This window comes from Antechinus flavipes, chromosome 4 (assembly GCF_016432865.1).
Source record: "Antechinus flavipes isolate AdamAnt ecotype Samford, QLD, Australia chromosome 4, AdamAnt_v2, whole genome shotgun sequence".
Classification (NCBI taxonomy): domain Eukaryota; kingdom Metazoa; phylum Chordata; class Mammalia; order Dasyuromorphia; family Dasyuridae; genus Antechinus; species Antechinus flavipes.
The window spans coordinates 49,405,131-49,432,987 of record NC_067401.1 but is presented as its reverse complement, the minus strand read 5'-3'; the positions used below and the strand labels follow the sequence as shown (position 1 = coordinate 49,432,987).

General features: G+C 44.2%; 1 protein-coding gene across 6 annotated transcripts in view; it reads right to left on the bottom strand.

The window, feature by feature from the left end:
* The window catches only part of SYT6 (synaptotagmin 6), a 68,456-nt gene extending 43,540 nt beyond the window's left edge, over positions 1-24,916 (bottom strand). For 3 of the 6 annotated variants that reach the window (XM_051992969.1, XM_051992968.1, XM_051992970.1), the window contains exons 1-3: positions 24,754-24,916; positions 14,626-14,980; positions 11,764-12,322 (exon numbers count right to left, since the gene is read on the bottom strand). In XM_051992969.1, coding sequence (XP_051848929.1) covers positions 11,764-12,322; positions 14,626-14,980; positions 24,754-24,916 — 1,077 coding nt within the window. Of the gene's footprint in view, positions 1-11,763; positions 12,323-14,625; positions 14,981-23,908; positions 24,063-24,753 lie in introns of those variants that run through there. The other 3 variants (XM_051992972.1, XM_051992971.1, XM_051992973.1) reach the window with 3 other exon arrangements.
* Positions 24,917-27,857: the final 2,941 nt, after the last annotated feature.

Sequence of the window (27,857 nt, the reverse complement as noted above, 5' to 3'; positions counted from 1 at the left end):
AAAGCAACTGCTTCTAACTCCGAACCTCCAGATGCCTCTGGCACTAGAATATATTTTAAGACACTGAATCTGGGCTTCAGTATGTGGGGAGCAGCAGATCCCTGGCTCACTCACTGAGATTAGGCTTTGTCCAACCTGCCAGGTACTCTGAGATCTTTCCTCCCTCCTGGTTTACTTCCTAGTTATTCCAGGGCTAGAGAAGACTACATGATAATCCTATTAGTCATCAGCAAAAGTGATTCATCACATTGATGTTCCCTGCTCCACCAAGAAATGCCTTCACTCCTTTTTTCTCTCTGCCTTTCCTTGTCAATTAGGTAAGCAAAGGGATTGTCGCTGATTCCTGAGTATTGCTCTTGACCCAACCCAGACCCAGAAGCTGCTGGAGTGTTTGCTACCTATAGCCTCAGTTGGCTCAGTTGGTACACAGAATACTAAGGGTTAAGCAGTTCCGCCCACCCTCAAGCTATAGGAAGGAACCGGAGGAGCACTGTGCTGGAGCCAAAGAATAATGAAGATAATGAGCCCAGACTCAAGAGACTGGGGATAAATGAAAATCCAGGAAAGGCAATCAGGCTGCTGTGCAGCTCCCTGCCAATTGGCTGCTAAAAAGGCTAATGTAGAAGTCCCCTAGCCTGACCCCAGCCTTGGACCTGACTGAGCTGAGGGCAGGGAGTGGCAACTGGCAGTGATCTGGGGGCAACCATGGTGGCTCATTCAGCCTCTGAGTTGGGTTGGGGCTGGTTTTACTTCATCTATTATTCAGAGCAGGCTGGCGAGGCAGCCTAGGCTGCAGGCTGGGAGAGAAATTGTCTCTCCTCTGGGCAAGCAGCCTGAGAACAGTTCCTGGTTTTCCCCTCTTGGGACTTGGCTCTGGATGGGGATTTGTCCTTTGACCTTTTAAAGATGACTTTCTCTGCTTGTATCTTTTTCAATTCTAGCTATGATCCTTTCTGATAAGACCTGTGATTTAATTGGCACAGGGAGCTCCTGTTGTGAAGACCCCCCCCCCACGTCCCCCCAATTTTACTGACTGGAAATTTATCAGTAGTTTAGAATCTTAGAGAGATACCTCAAGGTACTCAAAGGTTAAGCTACATTGTTTTATGGATTTATATCTGGGGGGAAAAAACCTCAGAGGTTATTTAATCCATTCTCTCATTTTTCACTTGAAGAAACTGAAACCAAAGGGGTTAAATGATTTTTCTGTCAGAACACATTATAAGTGACATATTAAGGACTTGATCCAGCACTCTTTTCCATCTGGAGCATGAAGTGACTTGCCTCTGTTCAGGTAGCCTGTATGTGTTAGAGGCAAGACTTCAATCCAGGTTTTCTTGCTGCTTACACTGTCTCAATAATGAGGGCCCTATGGGTACAGTTTCAGAGTGGGAAGAGATCTCATAGGTTATCTTGCCCACTCATTCATGGACAGAAATCCCCTTTATCATATCCCTGACAAATGATTCACTTAAAATGTAAGTAACCAGGTGGTCAGTATTGGCTCTGGAGTCAGGAAGACCTGAGTGAGTTGTAATCCTGTCTCAGAAACTAACCTTGTGACTGGAAGAATTTCTTAACCTTTCTCAATGCTAGCTTACTCATTTGTAAAAAGGAAGATTAAAATAGCTCCTCCTTCTAAGTGTTATTATAAAAACTAAATGTGATACTCATATGTAAAATAATTTGCAAAATTTAAAACACTACATAAATGTTAGCTATGATTATTATTATTATTCCCATAGTGGGAAATTCACTACCTCCTGTCCACTTTAGGGACAGGTCTGATTGCTAAGAAGTTCTTATCAAAATAAGATCTTATTTTGATCCCAAATTTGCTCTTCGGCATCTTTTACTTATCATCCACTAGGTTTCTGTCTTCTACTTCAAGTAGCTTAGGCTTCTATGTCTTGGTTTGTAGAAGATAATAATAACCCTTCCCATGGGCAGCCTTAGTTACCTTTTTTCAACCTGTTCCATCTCAGTGGTCAAAAGACCTGTCTTTCTATGTGGATCTGGTCTGGTTGATTTGTGAAGTCTCTTCCAGCTCTGGCATTGAGTTATTTTGTAATCATTCTTCTACATGGCAGCCCTTTAAAACCTTCAAGATAAACGATCATATTCTTCACTAAGTCTCCTCATCTCTAACTGCTTCTCATAAGACATGGCCCCCAGATTCCCTTACCATCCCTTCTCTGGATGTGATCCAGCTGTTCAATATCCTTCCTAAAATATAGCATTGTGACTGAAATACAAAGTCCTAGGTGTGTTCTGACCAAGACTGAATATACAACAACTTCCTTATCTTCAGTAAGTACAATTTTATTCCCAGTTTATAATCAAAGCTTAAGAGACTAAAGGACTTGCCTTAAATTCTAAATATTAGAGTCAGGATTCCGGCAGCCAACTTCTTATGGCTCTAAGACTTAGTGTTCTATTCATAATACCATGCCAACTATCAGCCTACCTTTATGCGTTTAACTTTTTTCTCCTATTAGGTTATTAACTCCTTGAAGTTCCTGAGTCTGTCCTTAAGTATTCCAAGTCTGTCTGTCTATCTAGTTACCTATGTTCAAGCCTTACTGACTGATTGAAGAGTCAGAGAAATTAACAGCTTATATATCTTGCTCAGTTTCCCTCTCACCCATCCTGTCCTACTATACACACAGAGATAAAAGCTGAGAATCTTCAAACCTAAGCTTAGCACTTTGAAGGTGATATTTAAAGCCTCTAGTCAATGATGCTTGGAAAATTTCTATATCAACGTGATTTTGTGAGTCACAGCTGTGGATCTATCATCGGTCAATTGCTGGTCTTGCTCCTACCATGTGAAGAAGTGTGGGAGCCACTATGGAGTCTCCTTTGACCTGAATAACTAGGAGTGAGAAAGAAATGAAGTTTTCTCCAAGCAAGCTTGTCCGGGGAAGCAAATTTCCCCTGGATATACATGACTGAGGTCAGATAGGACACAGTTTGTTCACCAGGGTGGCCTGGGGTGATGTAGATGCAAGTCTAGGTCTATCCAAAGAAGTTGTTATCTCTCTTGTTTCTCAGATTTTCAGCCCTGAGCCAAAGCTTCACTCTACAAAAGCTATTGAAAAAAGCAAGCGCCACTGGTCTCCCTTTTTTTAATCTCCACCCCCTGTACAATTATTCCAACCCTGTTCTCAGACCTGGCTCTGAATGCCCCAGGAAACCTTCTCTGATTAGTCCAAATAAAATCCTATTCACTGATTTATACTGGCTCCTTTTAGCACAAACGAGTATATAATACTACTACAAATAATAATAAGCTCTAACATTTACATAGTGCCTACTACAGACTAGATATTATGCTCAGCATTTTATAATTATTATCTCAACAATCTTGGGAGGTGGGTGTTTTTATGATCCTCATTTTGGGGAAAATGAGGCAAATAGAAGTTAACTAACTTCCCCAGACTCACATAACTTGGAAGTACCTAAGTCTGGATTTGAACTTAAGTTTTCATAACTCCAGTTCCTGTGCTCTATCCACTGCTTAAGAACCCATTAGTTGGTACGTGTTTACATATCTCACTGGAAGTCTTCTTAAGCTATTTACCTATTAGCCTGGATCTTTTCCAGGAAGAAGTGCTATATCCTTATTTCTATCCCCATCCTTCAACCCCTTCACAATTCAGGACAGGGACCTGAGAATAGAAGGGTTTGGCTTAATACCAAGAACAACATTAGCAGGAAGAAACTAAAGGAAAAAGGCAGAAGGTAAGTGCTCATAACAGAATCCCATACTGCTCCTCTTGAGTGACAGATTTCAGGAGGAAAAAGGAAGCAAAGGGACAGGACTGGATGGTCTCTAAAGTCTCTTTCCAGTTCTGATATTCTATAAATTAGCAGCCTAAAAAGCAAAGAAAATGCCTCCATCCCCAAATCCTTTGGTAAGTTCAAACACACAGGGATCCATTCCATGGTTGCCCTTAGCTGTGTGACCATGTGCACACTCTAATTTCCCACTAAAATTATAGATCTTCATTTTTTCCTGCTGAGCAAAGAGGGGGAGACAGATGGTTGAGGATGATGGTCACTATTAAGTGCAGGGCTATATCAAATGTGAAGAGGAGAAAGCACTAGGCTTCATTAACCCCCTGACCTTGTTGTTTCCTTATGTCAGAGTATGGACTCTTCCAATATTGTGGACTTCCCCAGATCCCAGTTCAGAATTCTCTTTAAGGACTGCCATTTTTGAGAGGCCCCAGCCCTATTCTTCACTTTATTTGTGGCTCAGCTCACTCTAGAGATTATTCTATATTTTTACCAGCTGCCTCCTTCCCCTTACTTCTAAGCAAAGGAAATCCCTCTATACCATCTTCCACTTCCAAGCTCCCCTTTATGTTCTGTATTTCCTTATTACAATCTAGCTTTTTGAGAATAAGAACTCCTTTTTTTCTTTTATTTGTTCACTTTATTTGTGGCTCAGCTCATTCTAGAGACTATTCTATATTTTTACCAGCTGCCTCCTTCCCCTTACTTCTAAGTATAGGAAACCCCTCTATACCATCTTCTACTTCCAAGCTCCCCTTTATGTTTTGTATTTCCTTATTACAATCTAGCTATTTGAGAATAAGAACTCCTTTTTTTCTTTTATTTGTATTGCCAGGACTTAGGACAGCTCCTGACACATAACAAGCACTTAATAAATTGCCTATCTATCTATCTGTCTGTCTGATTGTCTGTCTGTCTGTCTATCTATCTATCTACCCATCCATCCATCTGTTTATTTATCTATCTCTATCTTTTGGGAGATTATATTTTACATTTTTAAAGAGAAAAAAGGTACACTGAAATGATACCCATCAGCCTGGCATTCTGGAGATTTATGACTATAATTAGAATCTATAGCTCATTTCCTTTTGTTGTTGACACAAACATGTTTCTCTTAAAAGCCAGAGAAATAAATGCTCTTTCAAAAGCTCCATGATGGAGTCAGAGACCATTTGAGCTGGAAGAGATCTTGGAAGTCAGTGCAATCCCCACACTTTACAAATAAGAAAGCCCAGAGAAAACTGAAGATAATTACCCATGATCACATATACCTCCTAAGTAGCAGGGTAGATGCTAGATCCAGGTCTTCTGGTTCCTAGTTCTGTACTTGCTACTTCCCTTCCTTAAAGATCTTGCCTCCTTGCCCTCTTCTCTCACCTCAAAGCAGAAGGCATCGAGTGTGATTAGTACTGTTTTTCCCTCTAGCTACTGCCCCTTCTCTCTTTCTCATCTAACTCTGGACTGTTTGGGACTCTTGAAAAGGCAGGAAGATGAGGAGTTCATTAGGGTCACCACCACACTGCGTATTTATGGTGCCAATTACAAATTCTCATCCCCTGCCACAGAACAGAATCCACAGTAGGATTAGCCGTGCCATACATACGAGGGTCTAAGGCCTTCTCAGCAATAACGACAATATTACAGAGATGTTGGCAAGACCAGATGACGGCTTTTCCATTATAATGATAAATCTACAGCTTTATATAGAAATAATAAGACTGGGCCAGGGTAGGGGGGTAATGCAAAGGTAAGGAACAATCCTTATTTTTTGTCAATATAAGTATGTGGAGAAAGGTAAGAGGAAGCTAGGAAATGTGAGAAATAATTGGTGGTCCTTCCTGAAGATAAACAAAGGCAACATAAGCTGGGAAGGAGAGAGAGAGTCTCCTGCTTAGGACCACAATTGTTTGGGTGTCCTCAAAGCACGGAGAAAGATAATGACCACCTAAGAATCTGAGTTTCTATGATTCAGTGTATGGCAAAAGAGAACTGACAGGCTGAAGCAGAAAAATCAGTCTGCTTGTCTCTAACCAATGTAGAGTGCAAATTCTAATTAAGCAGGCTCTGAATTTTGTGAGGGGTGGGAGACTGAAGGTGAGTACATGTACCTTGAGGCTCTGTTTACTTTGCGGTCTAAAGGAAGAGTTTTTGAAATTTTTATCTAAATGTCTACCAAAAACCACTTCTCAGGGTTCATTTTATTTACCATCCAGTCACTGAAAATGAATAGGAGAATGACTTTATATCCTGAACTTTATAACTGAGACTGAGGTGAATGCTGCAGGAAGGGAAAGGTACCAGTAGGCACCTGGTCCCTTCCTTACCTATTTAAATCTCTTGTAGCAAGAGTGAAAAGCAATATCCAAAGAAGACATCTGATCCCAAAACAAAGCTGCTCTCCTTCAAGGCTTCTAAACACCAAAGCATCGCCAATTCCCAAAGACAGCGTGAGACAGTCAGGAGAGTATTGGATTTGAGGGCAGAAGACATGTCCAAATCTCAGTTTTACAATATGTTGTCTGTATGGTCTTGGGTAAGTAGTTTCATTTTTTTTCTGAGCCTCTATTTCCTCATTTCAAAACTGATGGGGTCATACCAGATAGTCCCAAAAGTCTTCCCCAGCTTGAAATCTATGATTCCTATGTCACCCTTTTCCCCCTCATTACTTTGTGATTTCCTAACGTGGCATTCCCATCCAACCACATTATCCTGCTTGCCACTCTCCACACAAAGCCATTCTAACTTCTTCTGCTTTTCACCAAACCATATTCCAATCCTCCTTCAACATCTGGTTCAATATTCATTGTATCAAGTGCTATGAAATATTTCCTTCAGGAAACCTTCCTTGGTCTTGAATCAATAGAATTGATTCCAATTCTAATCCTTTCCTTACCATGCAAGTGTTTTGAGTATTTATGCACAGCATTTTCACTAAATCATGCTGCATTCATCATGGATTCATTCAAATGCAACGAACGTAAGAATAGGAAACCTGGGTTTCAAGTCCCAATGTGGCTACTGACCATAGGCTGTGAGTCTTTGGATGAAGCTCTTAAGTTTTTTGACAATTTGATTTCCTCATCTGTAAAATGGGGATAACCATACCTGCAATATTTATCTCAGAGAGCTGTTTTGCAAATACATAAATGAATTATTTTTGTAAGTAGCAGTATTAGTAAAAGGAAGAGTTCATTGGAATTAAAATACAAAGACCGAGGTGCAAGTCTTGACCCCATTGACTCTTACTAGGTTGGAGATCTTTGCAAGTCCTTTGACCTTTCTAAATTTGCTTTCTCAGCTGAAAATGGGAATAATTATACTTGCACTTCATTCCTTACAAATATGTTGTGAGGAACATGCTTTAGAAACTAGGAAGTGGGATCCTATGTAAGCTTATGCCATGGAGCCTTTTACAGAGTGAGAGGTAATATGATTTGGTAACTATAGAATTGATTTCAGAGTCAGAGAATGTGATGGAGAGAAAATATGAGAGAGAAACTGCAAGAGAGAGAAATGAGAAACAGAGAGAGATAGAGACAGAGAGCAAGAAAGACACACACACATACAAACACACACACACACACACACACACACGGAGATAGAACCATTTGAGGCATTAACAGAGAAAATAAGATTCTACGCAGGACATGATCCTCTGGGAATGTCCCAGTTTTGTTAGAGCAATAAGACATAAGTAAATTAATAGAATATTATACCAGGCAAGATTTGATTATTTGCTCCAAAAAAGAGTGATATACAGCAGTGATGTCAAAGTCCAATAGAAAAGGGGTCACCAAATTGTCCAGAAGGATCTCTGCAGGCCACATACTGATTTAGAAAATCACATATTAACAACATTTTATTTAACTCATTGAATATTTCCTAATTACATTTTAATCTGGTTCAGACTGTATTCAGGACTGTTGCAGGGACTCATTATGTGGCCCAATCCATCTAGAGAAGGGGGTAAAGGGAGATGAAAAGAGCAATAGAAAGGCCTCATGGGAGAAATGGGGGGGAAAAGATGATTTCAGATGAGGGAAGTATGAGATGAAGCCTGGAAGTGGGTATGAGCAGAGTGAGCTTGATGGAATGGACGAGTCTGGGTGGACAAAAGGTTTGCATCCAGACAAGGTTGGATGGATAGGCTGAGCTTACAGCACTGCAGAAGGCAGACTTCTTAAGCAGGAAGTAAAATGATGAAAACAATGCTTCAGGAAGATTAATCAGGTGCACGTGCAGGAAGAAGGAGAATGGAGAGACACCACAGGCCAGTCCTTCATCCCTATCCATCCTCTTGGTAACAACTCCAGTTCTCTGGGTATTCCATCAATGCTACAGAGAGGCTGACTTGGGTCTTCTAGGCCAGGAGAAAACTGGGATTTCTAAGAGTCAGCACAAACCAAAAAGCTTGCTTGCCCTCTCTGCTCTCCTCTCCCTTTTTTCCCCCCAAAGTGGCAGGGGATGTATCTTAAGGCGAGCAGTGTGATCTGTTCTTGGAAGAGGCACCCGCCTTCTGCCAGGCTCGCTTCAAAATAGAGAAACTGGCCAACGTTCAGGGAAGCAGAGCAGATCTGGGGAATCATCCTTCCCAAAGGAGACCCTGAGACCTGCTGGTGAAATAGAATCATTCCTTCAAAGTAGGGGTTCTAAATCTATGGCTGTCTGGTGAACTCTGTCTTAAAATAATGTTTTTAAATGCATAAAATATATAGGATTACAAAGGAAACCAAAGGTTAGTGAATGAAAGATATAATTGTTTTCCCATCCAAGTCCACAGATTCACTAAAATCTATTTACAGACTCCTTAGGGGAGTTAAAATTAAGAAGTAATGATGATGATGATGATGATGATGATGATAGCTAATATTTATATAGTGCCTACTATGTGCCAAGTATTGTTCTAAGATAATTATGTTCTCATCTGATCCTCACAACTCTGGGAGGTAGGTGCTGTTATTACCCCCCATTTTACAACAATCAGTCTCTAATACTCACGACACTTACTAGACATTAACTTTCCTTCCAGTTTTATGGATACAGGATTCTGAAAGTGGGAGCCACAGACCTGGATTTCCAATTCTGGCTCTTCCATGACTTAGGGCAAGTCCCCTTAAACTCCTAAGCCTGAGATTTCATTTGTAAAAAGAGGAGGCTGGACCACATTACCTCTTAGGTCCATCTCATCTTAAAGGTGATGATCCTACACTTCCGATGTTTCATCAGGGTGAGGCAATATCCCTGCGTCCTTGAAAGCTTAAGTTCTATCCAATTCTTCCAAAATATGAAAGCTTCTTCAGATGTGGGCCTGACTTCCTGGAGATGTGGCTAGGCTGATAGATAAAGATTAGCCCTACTTGTTTTTGAAGTTAGAATCACAGAACTTTGATACTGAAAGGGATCTGGGAAATCACTTATTCAAATCCTGTCATTTTTCAGGTAGGTCTGGAGTCAGACTCAGAATTTGGCCTCAGATTCAAAATCTGGCCTCCGACTCTTACTAGCTGTGTGACCTTAAGCAAGTCACTTAACCCTATTTGCCTCAGTTTCCTTATCTGTAAAATGAGCTAGAGAAGGAAATGGCAAATTTTTCTAATATCTTTGCCAAGAAAATCCTAAATGAGGTCACAAAGAGTCAAACATGACTGGAACTACTGAACAATTTTGCAGATGAAGAAACAGGGACTTAAAATGATAGTGATTCTTACTCAAGATCACCCAGCTAGTTAGTGACAGAGCAGGGACCTTAGGGACCTCTAAATTTAGTTCTGTTTCCACTGCAAGATTGACTGAAATCCTCTTTCCGCTCCCAAATCTTCTCCCTGACATGGGAGCAGAAAGAGGGCAGATGATATTGACTGAGCACAAGTGACTCGCCATCCTGTCCTTCTGCCCCTCTGCTGGGGCAGATGCCTGTTGCCTGCTTTTGATTACTGTCCCTTGGGATTCTCCTGCAGACTGTATGAGTAGAGAGTGGGGATAGACTTTCTCTCCAGGATGTATACAGTCACCATAATGGATTCTGTCCCTTGGGAGACTGAGAACAAGAGCAGAAACAGATGTAAACTTCTAAGTGATTTATAGACAAGAGCTCCTGGGCTCTGGGCCGACTGATTTGCCGTTCCTTCCTCCTTGCCTTCCTTGCCTTGCTGCCTGTGCTGTTGGGGAGGCAATGTTGGGAAGGCAGAAGGAGCAGAAGTGTTGGGAAGCCACATATGGCTAGACAGGAGCCCTGGAGGTGGAGAGAGCCATAGGTCTTTGGGAAAACAAATGGACAACTCCAACCATTCCTTCCTCCATGATTGGCAGCTGGAGCCACCATCAGCACTGGCAGTGGTATGTGTATGTGTATGTGTGTGTGTATTCATGTAATAGATTGATGCTGCCCCAGTGTTGCCTTTCAAGGGTAGAAGCAGGGGCCATCTTGAAATTTATTGATTTCTTCTTGTTTTGTCCCTTTCTCTGTGTGTCTATGTCTGTCTCTCACCAATGGTTCTTTCCTTTCCCTATAGGTTAGGATGATTCCCAATTAATCAATCAATAAATATTTATTAGGCATTAACTACACATCAAGTCCTTTGCTTTGTGTTGGGAATATTAAGCTAACAATGAAAGAATTCCTGCCCTCAAGAAGCTTACAATCTTTTGGGATCTTTATCAACTATATGTTAGCAGTTCACTTTAGCTTGCATTTATTAATTATCTTCTATGAAAGAGGAAGAATTAAAGGTGGAGAGAATGTCAGAGGGACACTGGGAAAGGAAAGCCGGTAACCGCTAAAGGAATCCTATCCCAATCTAAGTGACTGGAGATGCTCACCTGCCAGCACATACAGGTTCTCCACGAGACTTAGCACTAGATATCAGGAAAGTGCAACAACACCCGTGTTAACCATATTTCTCACCGTTTACCTGTATACACCAGACTACACCAAGGGACTCTGAAGATATAATGTATACCATGCCATAGACACTCAGGAACACTTCTCTGCTACCTGGAAGAGTCTATCACCATTGTATAGAATTGACCATATCTGGGAAAAGTAGGTAGTTGAAGGTCATAGGGATCAGGACTAAAGCCTCAGGTCTGTGGCTCTTTGTGACTAAAAATCTCCCACTTGAAACTCACTTCCCATCTCTTTGTCAATAATGCCCCCTTCCCTATCTTCAACACCCTGTTTGAGACTGGGTGCCAGAAAGCCTTCTCTGAATAATCTCGACTCATTAGAATCACTTTAGCCCCTTCTCAGCCCATATGTTATAGCTCCTGACAGTTCTCCTAACTTCCCCATGTTTTCATGCCATTGTTCCCAAAATAATCCATGAATCTCCATTTCCTATCAGACCTCAGAGCTCACCAAGAACAGAAGCCATGACTGTTCTTTTGTGTGTGTGTGTGTGTGTGTGTGTGTGTAGAGGCATTTGGAGTTAAGTAACTTGCCCAGGGTCACACAGCTAGGAAATGTTAAGTGTCTGAGGTCACACTTGAACTCAGGTCCTCCTGACTTCAGGGCTGGTGCAATATCTACTGCATCGACTAGCTGCCCCCATGACTGTTCTTTATCATTTTCCTGGCAGTAATAAAAAAAAAGCAATGCGATCTCTGTGTATTGTTATCTGGTAGACTCTTGTCTCATGGGGTGCGTGAATTATACAACCCAGTTCTAAGATGGGAAATCAAGGCATGGTGAGTACAAGGAAATCTCAAAATATGAAATGAGGCAGGAACAAAGGCACTAATATGAATTAAAATTCCCTTTCTATGCTCCAACCTTTTGGCTCTGTTTTGATTTCTACAACTTGGAACAGGTTCAGATGGCACCCATGGGAAGTTTCCAATGTCCCCTGCTTCTCCCTCCCTATTTTGGAGGTTATCCAACAGACCATCAGAAAACAGACTACTGCCTTCCAAGAGCTGTCAGCCCTACCCAAGAAACTGCAGGCAATAGGAAGAGGTACTCACGCTGGTGGCGTACTGAATGTCCTTCCAGATGGAGGTCTCTCGGGACAGGTCGGAAGCCTCAAAGAGGTTGTCCAAGATAACCTCCCCAATCATATCGTGGCGGGAAAAGCGGTCGAAGTCGAAGACGCTGAGATGGAGCTTCCGATCCGCCAGCTCCTCGTAAGGAACGGGGAAGTGGAAATTCTCGTCAAAGGTGGGGTTCAGGGTCTTGCGATGGACACGGGTCTGCAGCTTGCACTTGCGGTCAGGCAGGAGGTAGATCTTGACATAGGGGTCTGAGCTGCCACAGAAGTCCTTGGCAGGGAGATCAAAAGCCTTCAGGATCCGGACCACCAGGGTCTCGTTCTCGTAGTCGTACTTCAGGCTGAAGTTGATCTTCCCACAAGTCTTGGCAGCCTCATTCTTGCCCTCCTCATCGTCGACGGACTTTTGCTTGTACAGCTCGGGCTTGATGCGGCCGATGCTGGTAGGCTGCTCGGCCGCAGGTGGGGGGTCGTTGCCGTAATCCACGCTGGAGACGTGCATCTGCCGGGGCAGGTGGCGCTTAAAGGAGGTGTGCCTGGGAGTGGGCAGGGAAGGGGAAAGAGAGGTCAGGGCTGCTGTCAACAAACAAGCACCTACTATGTGCAAGGCTCTGAATTAGATACAGGAAATGCAGAGATGAAAAATGATAATTCTTGGGGCTGCTGGTCGGTGCAGTGGATAGAGCACCAGCCCTGAAGTCAGGAGGACCTGAGTTCAAATCTGATACTTAATACTTCTTGGCTGTGTGACCCTGGACAAGTCACTTAACCCCAATTGCCTCAGCAAAAAAAAGAAAGAAAAATGACAATTCTTTGCCTTTAAAGATTCATAAATCAACACATTTCAAATCAATAAGCATATATATTATTCTCTCACTGTATACATAGCACTATGCTAGGTGCTAGGGGAGATACAAAATTTAAATAGAACATGATCACTGTCTTCATGGGGCTTACATGTGGCCTCTACATAGATAAATCAAGCAGCTAGGATAGCATATTGGTTGGAGTGTTGGACTTGAAATAATCAGGAAAGCTAAATTTAAAGCCTGATTCAAATACTTTACAAGCTATGTGATCTTAGGTAGGTCCACATAACCTCTCTAAGACTCAGTTTCCTTATTTGTGAATGAGGATAATAGCAGTAAGGACCAAAGAGATAATGTGATGATGATGAGATAATGTAATAAATGAAATTTAAATAAATATCTAGACCAAATGCAATATAAATGCTCTTATAATTAATTACTTACTATTGGTAATAGTAATAGTACAAAGCTGCATAAATGTAAAAGAGAAATGAAATGGGTTTTTTTGAGCACAAAAAAAGGGAAGGCTTCTATACTGAGCAGAATTGGGAAAGTTGTATGTCAGAATCAATAGAGTACTTGGAATCAGGCCATTTGCAATCTGCTTGACTCTTAAAAATTCCTCAGTTTCCTCACTAGAAATATGGGTATAATAATCAGTGACAAACTAGGTCAGCGGCATTGTGAGAAAATGGATCCCAAAGTCCTATGGAAATGCCTTTTTCATGGAAGAGTTGGTATTTGATTTGGGTCTTAGACATTGTGTGAGAATGCAAACAGGATGGGGGAGGGGCTGGGGAGTAGAGAAGGCATTTCAGGCATGGGGAACAGCTTGGGTAAAGGTTTGGCGGGAGAAAGCACGGGGTGGGGCAGTAGAAGAAAAGTAACCCAAGTTGGGCTGGAAATACAGGAGGCAGCCAGGTGGTGCTGTGGAGAAAGCACTGGGCCCAGAGTTCAAATAGAGCCTCGGACACTAGTTAGCTGTGTGACCTTGAGAAAACCCCGATTTGTTCCTCATCTGTAAAATGAGGACAAATTGGAGAAAGAAATGGCAATCCCAGTCCAGTGTCTTTTCTAAGGACTTTGTCCTTGGGATCGTGTAGCATCAGACACAATCAAACAACAGAAACAAGAGAACAGAGATGAATAGTATTGGATAACTCTGGAAAAGTAGGGAGGTCACAGATTGTGGTGCCTTGAACTTAATAGTGAAACCCTGAAGTTTTGGGGGTTTTTGTGCACAGTAACAACACGAGATCTATGAAGAAGGAAGATCAATATAGCAATGGAATGAAGGATGACTTGGAACTTGGGGGAGGAAGCTCATGACAGTGAGATGGCAAGACCCATTAGGAGACTATTGCAATACTCCAGCTGAGTGGTGATGAACCTGTACAACCTATGGGAGGGGTCAATCCAGGTAAGGATATGATAAGGAAATAAAAGAGGTACAGCAAAAAATGAGGAGAGAAGAACTAGAGAGATCCCTTTCATTCCGGAAAAAGGAAAGCTTCATTCAGGAGGTCGAACCTGTGTTGGTCTCTGAAAGAGTAGGTTTTCAATGGGCAGAAATGAAAAGCTGGGATCCATGCTGGTCCTAGGGTATTCCAAGCCAAAGACACAAGGGTAAGAGAAGGTGGGATGAGACCAAAGCTTGAGAGAAAGAACTTTCAAGTATACATAATGAGTAGACATCCCTCACCCCTCTCACTTCCCAACAACCCTCATTGATAAACTACTCCAATAATCACAATATTGCCCTTTTAGCTAACATATTGGTCTTTAAATATCCCCAAGTCACTTTCAAAACTTTATATTTTTGTACGGCTAAGGAGAACTCTTTTGTCTCATCTTTGAATGAGATATTTGTAAAGCACATAGCACAGGGTCCAGAACCTAGTAGGAGCTTAATAAAAGCTCCTTCCCTTTCCCCTTTCCCTTTCTCTGCACCTTCTCAAAGACAGGTGAGGGGTGGGATGAGGGGAAGGGGAGGTCTGTGTTTGCAGGAGGCAGGAGGGTAGACTCCTTACCTGGTGGATGAGGCCGGCTCCGTGGTCTGCCGCTGCAGCCTTGTGTGACGCATGATGTGCTCCTTAACGGACATCTGCACTTCTGCCGGGATGTCCGGCGACGTGTGGCTGATCTTCACTGCCGCCTCCAGGAAGCCAAGGGCGTTGGGGTCCTTCACCTTGTCGGCCATCGTGTCTCTGGGGCTGGGGCTGGGGCTCTGGGGGGCCGCCAAGGTAGGGTTAGTAGAAGAGGGGCTGGAGGCTTCCTTGTTCCTCCAGGGCATCCAACACAGCTTCCAAAAGAGAAAGAAAAATACTGCCACCAAAGCCACGCCACACACAATAACTACCACAGCAAGGAGGCTGACGGAGGCGCCTACCAGCAGGGACGGGCAGGCGGGGGAGACAGAGACAGACAGAATCGGGGGAAGGAGATGGCCGAGGGGGAAAGGGGAGCAGGGGAAGTGGAGAGGCATTGGCAGGAGAAGCAGGGAGGGAGCACACATAGGGGACAAAGAAAGGAGAAAAGAAGAGAGTGGTCATGAGAAAGCTGCCAGGTCAAAGGGAAAAAAATTGGTTTTTCAGCCAACTCTCAATTTTCCATCATGTGGATTATCTACAGAAATGGTTTTGCCCCAAATGATGTTGCCCTTATCACCCGGTATACATACATCTAGGCTGCCTCCTCTCCCTAGTGACTGTTATGTTCTTGAAGAATGAAAAATAAATTGATTAATAGCCTAAACAACATGTACACTCACCGAAGACTGAACTGAATCCTATACTTGGTCTATGTCACCCACAGCGCCTAACAGTGAGAGGTTTAATGCCGTTGACTTGAGTTGAAATGTGCTACTTCAGAATGTGTCATTTATTATAAAATAAAAGGATAGGCTTCTTCCCCACTTTTTGTGGTAGTAGTAGGGATTATCTGCTATTTGAGATTATATCATTGTGGGGGATTCATTCATGGGGATAATTGAGAGTCTTACCGGAAAACCTCATTTAGATGTTATGGCAGGTGACCTCAGACAGCACCTGAAAGTTACTCTGACCCATGAAATCAAGCCAGATGAATCCCTCCCTTCCTCCCTTCTTCTTCCCATCACACCTGAGGAAGAAGTCCTCCCCCCTCCACCCCCATTACTGCCCAAGGAGAGGGCTTGCTAAGCAGAGTAAGGTAAAGGATGGAGATTATGTTCTAGAGACAATATTGACCAAACCACCCATATTACCCCAACAACCAAACCAAAGGCATACCCAGCACACCTGGGGTAGGTACTGACTCTGGAGAGAAAGTCTAGAGGAGACCCAGGACAGGAGGAAAATGAATATTTACCCCCTGCAAACCTCCACACAGCTTTAAGGATTTATCAAAGAGCAATGGCCTTTGCTTCTTGTTCAAACTCTAGCAAATATCTACACTTGCAATGGCTCTCCATTTCCTCATATTTTTAGCAGATCATTGTTCTGGTCCCTTTCAGCTTTAATATTCAATGATTCTATGAACCTGAGACAATAAATGAATGCTAAGACTCCATGGGAGCAAGTTAAATAATCTGACACCATAAACCTAAAATGAGTCCTTCTCAGCCCTAAACTTCCTCCCCTGGAGTGTCTGGGGCTAGCAAAGGCCCTTCAGTCTGCAAATCCCATTGAATGACTCAGAAGAGAGTAGCAAAGGTAGGTTTGTACATATGGTGTTGTTATGATTGAGAGCACCGAGACAATCATAACACAGCTATTACACAACCCTAAGTCATTATGTGAGGGAAATAATAAAATAACAAAACATGTGCCACAAATTCAGGGATAGGGAAAGGGGGTGATCGTTTGGGGAGAGCTATATTGGGGCAAATAGATCCCCAAAGGAACTGGGACTGGCCTCTCCCCAAAGGACAGTTCAGCAGCCTGGAAAACTGATTTTCTGGTCCCTTTTAAAACCCACACCGGGCTTTGCAAACCTAAACACATCCAACAACAATTCAAAGCAAAATCAGCTAAAAAGATGTCCTTATTTTAAGGAGTTGGGCGTTTCTAGATACTTCACATCTGTTCCCTGTTACAGTTGTTCTGGATATAATCCCTAAGAATATGAGTCACCTTAAAACACAAGGTATTTCTAGGGCTTCATTTCCCTTGGATCATGCCTTCTTTTCTCTGATAATAATTTGAATTTTAATATGAATGGGGTGGGGGCAGGGAATCTATAGAACGGTAGAGTGCATTTAAATGTTCAGGCTGACAAAAACCTGAATCCAGATTAATTGATCTGGGTAGTTGCTATTTTGAATGGTCTCTGAAATACATGAATCCAGGCTGCTGCTTTCAGGCTGTGACTCAAAGCAAGTGGGACTTGTATATTAGGGATGATAACCCCAAATTGCCTGCTGGTTTTATGCCAACCAGAAGGTGCTTCTTTGGGGAGAACTTCTTCAGGGAAAAAGAGTGAAGCTCACAAATCTCGGCCACAGGCAGGGTTGTTTAGCTCAGCTCAATGTGAGAGAACAGGGTGATGGATTCAGTTCCATTCAAGTTATCAGAACTGAAATTCAGCCAGCCTTCTCACTATTGCCCCAGGTCACAAGAGATTTGGGGAGACTGATAGCTCAAAATGAGGCTACTGGGTATACTGAGTGCCACGGACAGGTCCTCCTGACTTGTAACACCACCCACCAATGGACCTGCTACAGTTAACCCATTAGTACCCATAACTACCGATAGGACACAAGCAAGAAAGAGTGCTTCAATTCTCCACGGTGGAGATATGGGATAAGTTTCTCTCTCCTCCTCTTCTTCCTCCTCCTCCTCTTCCTCCTTCTTCTCTGTCTCTGTCTGTCTCTCTGTCTGTCTGTCTCTCTCTCTCTCTCTGTCTCTCCCTCTGTGTCTCTGTCTCTCTCTGTCTCTCTCTCTCTCTCTCACACACACAAAGTTTTTCACACAACTACCAGGAATTCTCCTGACTATTGAAGGATTGTAAGAGACAATAATTAATAGATTTTGTATTTGAAGTCAGGTGACTGATTTGAATCCTTTCCGTGCTATTTACTACACATATGACTGCAAGGAAATCATTTAACTAATCTGGTCTCAGCTTCCTCATCAGAAAAAGAAGCTGGATTTGAGAAGACCTGAAGATCTCTTCTAGTCCTAAATCTATGCTCTTATATGATACAATGCAAAGCCTTTGGGATCCTGAGCCTGGAGTGGTTGGGAAAGGGAACCAGAGAAGCTCCAACTTCAGAAATTCTATAGATTGGAATGGATTCATGACCTCTAAGCTTCCTCTTAGCTCTGAAAGTTCTTGCTTCAGAGTACAAAAAGGTAGACAAAAGAGTTCTCACCTAGGAATCAGGAGACCTTACTTCCAGCCCCAGTTGTGCCATTAGCTAGTTGTAGAACCTTATCTTTATGGGACCCAATTTTCTTATATGTCAAAGTGAGAGGAATGGAAGAAGAACATCCAGACTTAGCCAAAAACCTAGACATAGGACAGATATCTCTGTGATTGTTTGTCCTTAGCTCTGTGATTCCTGTGGATCCTGCTATCGCTAGTCTGCTCAGGAACTCTGATTTTATGATTCTATCAGCTGTCACTATTTTGGGCTCTGTCTCTAGATCTGCAACTGGTAGAGAAGGTCCCCTCCACAGGACCCTGAACAGAATCTGCTCAACCCTTCGTTTCCCAGATGTTCACCTGAAAAGGAACTAATTCCTCCAAAGGCTAACAGGCCAACATCTCGCTGCCATTCACAACAATCCCTCCACGGCCAGGCTGAAGGCTCTCTTATGGCACTGTCTAGGGCCTTTCCCCTTTTTCTGAAATTACAGCAGGTTATTAATTAGCAGGCAAAGCCTTATCTCTCATATTGACACCTCATTTCCCCAAAGACTAGGCACAGATCCCCTCCATTCTTGCCCTTAAATTTCATCATTCCTCTTATCGCTTGCTATTGTTATTTTAAACTGGCTTCCATGTCAGGAAAAATCTATTTTGTACAGTAATAGGCATTCTTGCTAACAGATTATAATTGAAAAGATAAACCAGAGAGAGGAAGCAAAGGAAGCCTCCTTTTCTTGCTTTATTCCAGAGGTTGGGTGGGCTTGACATCAGAGTCTGAGTGGCTTCTGCGAGAATATTAAGAGACAGACCCCCTCAAGCATTAGAGAGTTAATGCTGCCTCTGAAAAGCAGTGCTCACAAACAGACAGAGATACCCGGAGACAGAAATCAACGCAAAGACAATAGTTAGATATAGACAGTGACCTAAGGACCAGAACTCTCCAGCACTGGAGATACAGCACTGGAGAATGACAAAGATAGAGTGACAAGAGACACAGAAAAATAGATGTAGACTCAGAGCTAAGAGGCGCAGAAAGGTAGAGACATAAAAAGCAGAGGCCCACAGATAGAGAAATATAGATATTGACAGAGACACAATGAAAGAGAGAGATCTTGGATATTTTCGGAGGATAGTTCAGGTTCACAGTGAGAAGATACTTGGACCAATACTGTATAATTGTGCCCTTCTACCAGTCCAAGAGGCAGAGATGAACCAAGAATTAAAGGCCAGGAGCAAGAGAAGATCAGAGAAGAGAAATTAAATCCCTGAAGCTTTCAGAATCTTTCCTGGGTGGATTACCTCCATGTCCCAAGCCCTGAAGTCTTCCCATGGGGAAGGTCCACTTTCAGCTCCCTCCCTCCTCTGGGAAATCGAAGAGGCTGAAAAGCAGTTCACAGAACTTTGGCAATTAGCCAAAGGCCCTCTAGAATGAGCCAACCCTGGTTGCCTCTGAAAAGCAAGAGAGTATGTACATATGTGTGTGTGTGTGTGTGTCCCTGTATGAAGGAAGCAGTAGTGTTTGGAAGAGCAAGGTTAGGGACGGGGGAGGGAGGAGTTGTCTTATTCTGAGAATCTCAGATTCAGCTCATTAATAAAATGGTCCATTTGGCTTGTGAATTCATTAGGAGAACCCAGTGTAATTAAAATTCAGGGTTTTGGGGGGTTGTGTTTGCTCTTTTTCACTTCTTCCAGAGATCCAGGCCAGAGCTACCAATGGGGATAATTAGCAGAGTCCAAACAGAGAAGGGATAAGGCTCCCCAATGAAGCTATGATGAGGGAAGACAATAGTGGGCTAATTACTGAAACACTGAGCTTTATGACTACATGCCTGCTCTCACCATCATTAAGGGGATTCATAGACAAATAGGAGACTAATGTGAGGAGTTATATTTAATAGAGTTCTGGCTGTAATTTAGCAATTATTAGTATTATTATTTTGGCAGTTTGCAACGAAAAGCTTTCTATTGGCTCAGTCACTGGTTGTAGCCCTAAAGTTGGGAACCAAAGGGAGGGGCAGGTGTGACTGAGAAACTGGAGGGGGAGAGAGAGAAAGAAAGGAATGAAGGAAGGGAGGGAGAAAAGAAAGAAGGAAAGAGGGAAGGAAGGGAGGATGGAAGGAAGACAGAAAGGTGGGAGGGAAGAAAGGGATGAAGGAAGGGAAAAAGGAAGGAAGGGAAAGAGGAGGAAGGAAAAGGAAAGAGAAGTAAAGAAGAGAACTATGGAACCAGGTAGGTGGTATAGTGAATAGAATGCTAGGACAGAGGCAGGAATACTTGAGTTCAAATCCTGCCTCAGACATATATTAGCAATGTGATCTTGGGCAAATCACTTAATATTTCTTGGTTTCAGTTTTCTCATCTGTTAAATGGGGACAATAATGGCACCTATCTCAGTGGCTTGTTGTGAGAATCAAATAAAATAAATGCATTTAAAGCAGTATTGAACACTATTGCTAAAAAAGAGAAGAAATTATGGAGAGACAGTGAAAGAATAATGTTCATGTCCTTCTCTGTCTGCAATTGATATCAGTGAGAAAAGAGAAGTCTGAATGGGTCTTTGGACAAGATATCAAGCAAAGATTTGCTCTAAGAAGCCCCCACATCAAGGGATGGAAGTGTACATCAGGAAACTAAGAGCGAAAGTTTGGACCCCCATGACTCTCCTCCTCCAAAGTCTCATTTTAATTCTTAACCAGAAGAAAATGCATCCCTTAAAGCCTTCTTCTTTTCGAGACAGGACCAGATAGAGCTTTGGGTCTGTTCCATCCATGACCATATCTTAATGATTGTCTTGGCATGTGACACCAACCCTAAAAGGTTCTGTCCCAACCCCTAACTATAAAAAACAGCCCAACCTACCCTCTGTAAATAGGGAAGAGGGCAATAAATGAAAGAGTTCTACAATGGAGCATTCTTTAGCCCAACATCCCTTGTGCTAAAGCAGAGGTTCTTAATCTAGTATCTGTAAACTTAAAATATTTTTTAAAGAATGATTTCAATATAATTGGGTTTTTTGGTTATTCTATATGTTTTATTTTATGCTCATGACACATAAAAGGTTAAGAAACCCCATCTTGATATTTCTACCCACCTCTATGAGAAAAACAGAGTTTTTAGTCTCAGAAGAGTAGGTGTTCTCGAATATACCACTATCGGATTATAGGATCTAGAATTCTGGAAAACTCCTTCTGGATTAGGAACATGATTTCCAGATTCTCTAAGCTCCTGGCACTGGATCTCTTCTTTTAAATCTTCAAGAAGCTATGATTTCATAATCCTGAACTGTTTCTCCTTCCTCTCCAGATGAACAGATAAGAGAGCTGCTCGAGCCAAAAATATAATAAAATAAAACCTATATGGTAGATTTATAAATCTACATGATGAATTTAGAGTAGCTGGGCTTTAAACAGTAAACAATCTGTCACTAGAGTAGTACTTGAAGAATTCTTTTTAGTTTAGTAAAATCTGCCAAAGCTTGTGTTCACCTTTGTAAATCTAGAGTTCCCTTCATGCCATATGAGGTACAAGAATAGGACTTACAGAGGTCCCTATTTCCACAAAATAAAATTGAAATTGTCTTCCTGTAAGAAACTGACAGAGCTTCTGGTCATAAAGTTATGAAAATAGATATATGAATGTATTTAATGAGATTGTTTTGTATGTAATTTGCCATCACCAAATAGTAAAAAGCTTCTCTATGTTAGAAAGGGCCACATTCAAAGACAGGGAAGTGAATTAAAAGTTATTTCTGGAGTCATTAGCCAAATTAACAAAATCACACTCTTCTCATTGTCACCAGCGGTTTACTACCAAATCCCAATATGTTCTCTCTGATGGAGAGATGGAGTTTCTAATGAAAACTGAGAAAGAGGCCTAAAGAATCAGAGGTAACCAGAAGTGGGAAGAAATTTTGAGATGGAAAGCTAAGCTCTAATAAAAATGGGAAAGCTAAGCCTTAATCAAGCCCCTTCCCCCAGTTCCCCAGCTCTGCCTGGGGCTGTCAGTGACTCAGCAGCCAAAGTTACCCCAGGGGGAGAATTCAAAGTTGCTTTCTGAATCAGCAAGGAGAATAATCCAGTTTCACCTTCAAAACCTCTCCCAAGTATTTGCCCCTTCCCCCAGCTCCCACCCCCAGTCGTTTAGTTTTTAGGCACCTAGACAAAAGGGTGCTCTCCCTTTAAAGGCCTCAAGGGCCGAGCTAACATAAAACATCCATCAGTGGCTCCTACATCCCATCTCCCCACTGTCAGCAAACTTTGACTCACATCCATCCCTCTGGCTGCTTCTAGTTCAGCTGCAACCCTCAGTGGATACAGAGGGCTGGTCTTTCTCCTCCGGAGAAAAATGGAAGTCAGTCATCCCTCAGCTTCCTCTCTCTGAGGAGGGTCAGTGAGAGGAAACCAGGTTCCAGAGGATGACAGGTGGCTTTGTGGAACAGGCCTCAAAGGGAGAGTGATTTTGAGAGGAAGGCTGCTATTGGAGGACTGGGAGGGAGGTACTGAGAGATTGTAGAACTGGTGGAGAAAATTGGAAGAATGTCAGGATGTATTTCTTGTCAGGATGGGGGTCTCCCCAATCCAAGGTACATCTCTGATCACCATGCAAACTATCTACAAGCAATATAGAATTATCAGGTCCTAAAGAATGAGGACCCAAGAAACTATAGACAGGAAATGAGAAATGGAGTGAAAAGAGAATTGGTTTAGGATTCAAAAGACTTGAATTCAAATCCTTCCCTTGTCACTTACAATCCATGGGACTTTGGAGCTCAGTTTCCTCATTTGCAGAATATGAAGGTTGGGCTAGATGCCTTCCAAGGTTCTTTTCAGTTCTAAATTTATGATTCTACGACCCTAGAAGCTCCCACAATCTCCATCAGTATCACTATCTACATAGCATACTTTGTCGCGTTTGGTCGTCCTGCTTTACTTTATTGTCTAGAAGTTCTTTCTAATGTCTAACTTCAGTTCCTTCTGCAGCAGTATCAACCCATTAATTAAAGATTCAGTAAATATGGAGAACAGCGCCCCCTTCCACCCACCCGAGCTGAACTAAGCTTGAGCTGACCCAAATCTTAGACGCAGCACCCCTCCCAGTACCGAGTGAGAGATCCCAGCTCTCGGCCCCCGGGTCTTTTTGGATTCCTCACCTTTGACCCAGAGGAACAGAGACAAGTAACAAATGGCCAGACTTCCACTCCTAGACAGCTCAGAACAGAAAACCCACTGTCACCCACTGCTATCGAGAATGGGACTAGGGGTTTTTGGCTTTAATTTCGCTAAGGGAGGAGGATGGGGATGGGGAGCATGGGAATTAAATTCCAGTTTCTGTCTTACCCCTTGCCCCACTCCCTGGCTTGCACCTACCTACTAGCGCCGTATAGACAGACTCTCATGTTGGTGAGGCCTTGAGAGATGTCCCCCACGGCTCTACAATGACCGCCCCCCCTTCCTCCAGGGACTTAGAAAAGAGAGCTGGGGAGGAGGGAGCACAGACAGACCCTAGTTTGCTTTTCATCTCTGTAGAATTTCCCGATACCCTCTCCCAGTCGACCCTAGTTCCATACAGAGAGGTTCGGCTGCTTGCAGGTGGGGGGGCTGACCTCGAATCTCCTAACCCCCTCCGAGTCCCCCTATCTCAGTCTTGTACCTTGCTGTGCTGCCTCCCCACCAGATGTTGGAATCCGGACAAAGAATCAACATCTGCAGACTGCGAGATTGGAGGGGGGGGGTTGACTGCAGGAAGCTCATCAGGTCCTCAGAAACCCAGGTAAACGCCCCCTCCTACTCTAGACCCACTACTTCTCCCCCACCCCCCACCTCTGCCACCACAAAGTCCCCCATGGTGTCTAGATTGCCCAATAGCCACTGTCGCGACTCCGCCGAGCCACTGCGGCCGCGCGCCGGGCCCCAGCGTAGGGGCTCCGGGCTCTGGGCTCCGGGCTCCGGGCTCGGGACTCACCCGGCTCGGGTTCCCGCTTTGGCTCCGCAGCCTCTCTGGGGCCGGCTCTGAGTGTCGGGTCCTGGGGGCTACAGGAACTAAGGCGCCCGGTTCGGAAAGTCAGAGAGGAACCGGCTCAGTCCCGGCACCGGCCCCGAGTCCGAGTGAGTCACGGAGAGAGCGCGAGCGAGTTATAGAGGTGGTGGTGGTAGGGGGTGGGACGGGACGCGGAGACACCCTCCCCCCTCCTCTTCCCCCGCCCCCCGCGGGGACAGGGAAATAGACAGAGCCAGAGAGAGGCACTGGTACACAAAACCCGAGATCGAGACAGAGTCGACGCAAGTTTCTCGCTATCATTTGGGGGGGCTAGTTGCACCTCCCGGGAGACAGGGATATAGAAATAGAGACGCAGACACAAACGTCTCTGCAATTGAGGAGGTCTGTCATCTCCTTCTCTGACCTTTACCGGGGGATTTTGCCTTCTCTTTGTGGAAAGAAAATTTACCTCCATTCTACAGAGGGAGGAAACTGAGGCACAAAGGAGCGCTGTTCCCCGAAGTTGCAAAGGGTCCCCGAACTAACCCCAAGGGTCTGACTCCACACTAGAGGCTTTCCGAGTCGCAGTATAACTGGAGAAAGCAAGACTCCCCCTTCCCCCCCACCTCCAACTCCACTCCCCGGCACCCTTTTCGGCAAGATCCGAATCCAGAGCCTGGCACTTAGGAAATAGAGAAGAGCGGTCCGCTCCTTGTTTTTCAATCTAAGCTTTGCTCGAAGGGGAAGGAAGGGTATCAGAAAGAGAGGCTCTAGATTAGGAAGAGGGATTGTGGCAGAGAGGCGGGGAGGTCTCAGGGTCGCCCAGTTACCTGTATCAGCAGAACTTGGACTCCGTTCCGGGGGCTGCTGCTCGAAACTCCTACAAGTCTCCAAGTCCAGACCCTGGGGGGGCGGCTGGCCCTGACATAACGAGGCCAGGATCCCTAGTGCCGCCTGGCACCTCGCCTCCTCGGACCCCCCCACTCTGCTCATGCCCCGGACCCTCCCCCCTTCCCTGTTTAGTACTCTATGGGTAGAGTCCCGTCCCGCCCAGCTCCCTGCAGCTGCTCCAGGTCCCTAGCTGCTGCCTGGCTGGGGCGGGACAGGGCGGGTCCGCTAGAAGACCCTCCCCCAAACAGCCCCAGGCGAGTCACTGCACTTGCAATCCCAGTCTAGGCTTTTAACCACTTCTCTACGGGGTCCCCGCCCCTCAGTGAGATACAGACACCAGAGAGAAATTTAGTTCCCTCTAGACAGCACCCTCATTACGTTTGGTGTCTGGTCAGATCCTAGTCCGAGCATGTGTCATTGAGGAGTGGGTTGGAAAGAGGGAGAGTCTGGTGCCATGGAGGCTGAAGAATTAAAAAAGGCTGGTGATTGAACCTAGGACTAGTGGGATTCTAAGGGCATGTCATTTTAAGAAAAGAACCCATAGTTCCTAGGTCTCAAAAAGGGCAAAAATGAGGGAGGGGCTCGGACTTCTGAGAAAAGGAAGTTGGTTAAACTTGCAGTATTATTTTTTTTTTTTAATAAGAGGGAAGTCTATTCTAACCCCAGAACTACGGAGCGAGGATAGGGAGTGGGGTTCAGGGGCTTTTAGAGCCCCTCAATCCGCAGGTCGCGTCAGCCACTCGTTGCCATAGCGACAGAAGGCATCGGCTGTCTCTCTCCATGGCAACGGGAGGGAAAAGTTTCAGGAGAAATGGGGGTGAGGGGGAGACGACACTTCACTGGGCCGTCCTTCTTCGAGTCCGTCCCCCTCCCTCGCCATGGAATCGCACTTCATATCTCAGGTATCTTTGGAAGCTTCACCATAAAGATTGAAATGGACGGAATATATAACTATAGGGTTTGGGATTAGACAAAACGAAGAACTTCCCTACGTGCGAAGTGTGAGATGAAGCACCAGCTAGGGTAGCTGAATGAGTCTTGGATATTTCCACCCATCTAGCCCACTTCCCTCTTTCTGGAGATAAATTTCTCAGTTCTGGAGAGATACACTCGGCGGCTGCCTGAAGGTATGGGTTAGGGGAGGAGCCAGTTTGTCCAGAGACAGGGGCATGGACAAGATGTGTGCGCAGCAGAGTACGAACCATTTTCTCGGGCTGCTAGCGAGGTCCTGTGCCCGGCATTTTAGCCATGGTCTCCACTTCCTTTCCTTGTGGTTGAAAGTCATTCTTTGGCGGTAGCATCCGGAAGCTACGGGTTGGCTTGTTCCCGGGCTGGTTGGGGGAGGAGGGTCTTTACTTCTAATTAACACACTAATTGGAAGTGGCTCGGGCGGTGACTCACGTTCCGGAGCTTTGAGATTGTCGGCGACAGCTTTTGGCGGTAACAACTGCACACTCCATCTGTGAGCCCCTTCATCCCCCACCCCAGACAGACCCTTTTGAAGTGTAGGCTTCCCTCCGTCCTTCCTCCTACGCCCATCAGAGCCCCCCATTTCCTAGATGGGTATGCGGTCCCATCGCAGGAGAAAATACTTGGGCTGCATGCAAAGGACTAGAGAAAATGATTTCATCTGGCTCTCGAGGTTTTCTGGTCCACCAGGGCCCTATCTCTGTCCAAGGTGCTGATAATCTCTCTCCTCTCTCTGTCTCTGTCTCTGTCTCTGTCTTTCTCTGTCTCTCTCTCTCTCTCTCTCTCTCTCTCTCTCTCTCTCTCTCTCTCTTTCTCTCTCTCTCTCTCTCTCTCTCTCTCCCTCTCCCCGGCCCCGCCCCCAGCCCCAGCATGGAGCTGAGTCCACAATGTGATTTGGCTAGCTAAGTACATGATGACTGGGAAGGGACCATACTTCTCCTTTGGTAATAGGGATGATGATGAATGTGGGGAGGGGTGGGAGGATGAGTATAGGGATATGGAGGTGCTTGAGAAATTAAAAGGAGGTAATAGGAAGACTGCTGCAAGAAAATTGTCAGGGAAGTCTTTCTTCCTGAAAGGGAGGTCTGGTGGCATTTTACTGTTTAAAGCCAGGCAAGGCCATGTGTTTATGTGTGCATGTTTGGTGTTCAGGAGTGTGATTCATGCTGTAGGTATTCCTAAGGCATATCTAAGGTATTAAGAGAACCTATTTGGTTCTCCCTCCTTCAGACTCCAGCAAACTGCTCATTAGCTTCTTCAGGTATGGAGTGTTTATATTTATGTATTTATGTAAAATAGTAATGGAGAGTAGTTCACCTCATGTTTATAGCAATGTTACTATTCTCAGATTTCTCTTTCTCCTTCCCCCCCCCCCGCCAACAGGAAAAATTGAGAGAACAAAGCTCTTGTTTTGCTTTTCCAGAGAGTGAAACAACACAGAACAGCACCAACAGCCAAGGCCTGTGATGCAGGGAAATCAATATTTTGCTTACAACTAGTCAGGGAATTTGCATCTAAACAGAAGGCTAAGGAGCCTTTTTGGAGCAGAGCAGGCAGCAAGAGCCACAGAGAGCAGAGAATTAACAGATAATTTCTCATTGTTCCTGGATTCATCCCCCACACCAGGCAGCTGGGACCTGCAGTGTCTCCTGCGGTCACAGCAGCATCCAAGACCTGGTATTTCTCAGTTTAAATGGAAAAAAGCTTTTGCCCTGACACTGTTGTAGGAAAGGACTGAAGGCTCTGATGCTCCTATGGTCATGTCAATAGCTATTGAATCTCTGTGTGTGTGTGTGTGTGTGTGTGTGTGTGTGACAGAGATGGAGATAGGCAGAGATCTCTGAGACAGAAACAGAGTTTGTGAAATAATCCTTGTGCACATTTTAAAAGTCAGTGACTACAATAACCATAATTTTGTCAGGGAGATGACCAGACTATATGGATTGTGAAAGAAACTGTGATTTGGTCAGAGTATGAAACTTCCAGTATGGAGACATCTTTCATTGAGACATATTAAATCCCATCAATGATTTATTAGTTGTGAGAGTGGAATGGGGCAGGGATCCACACCCAT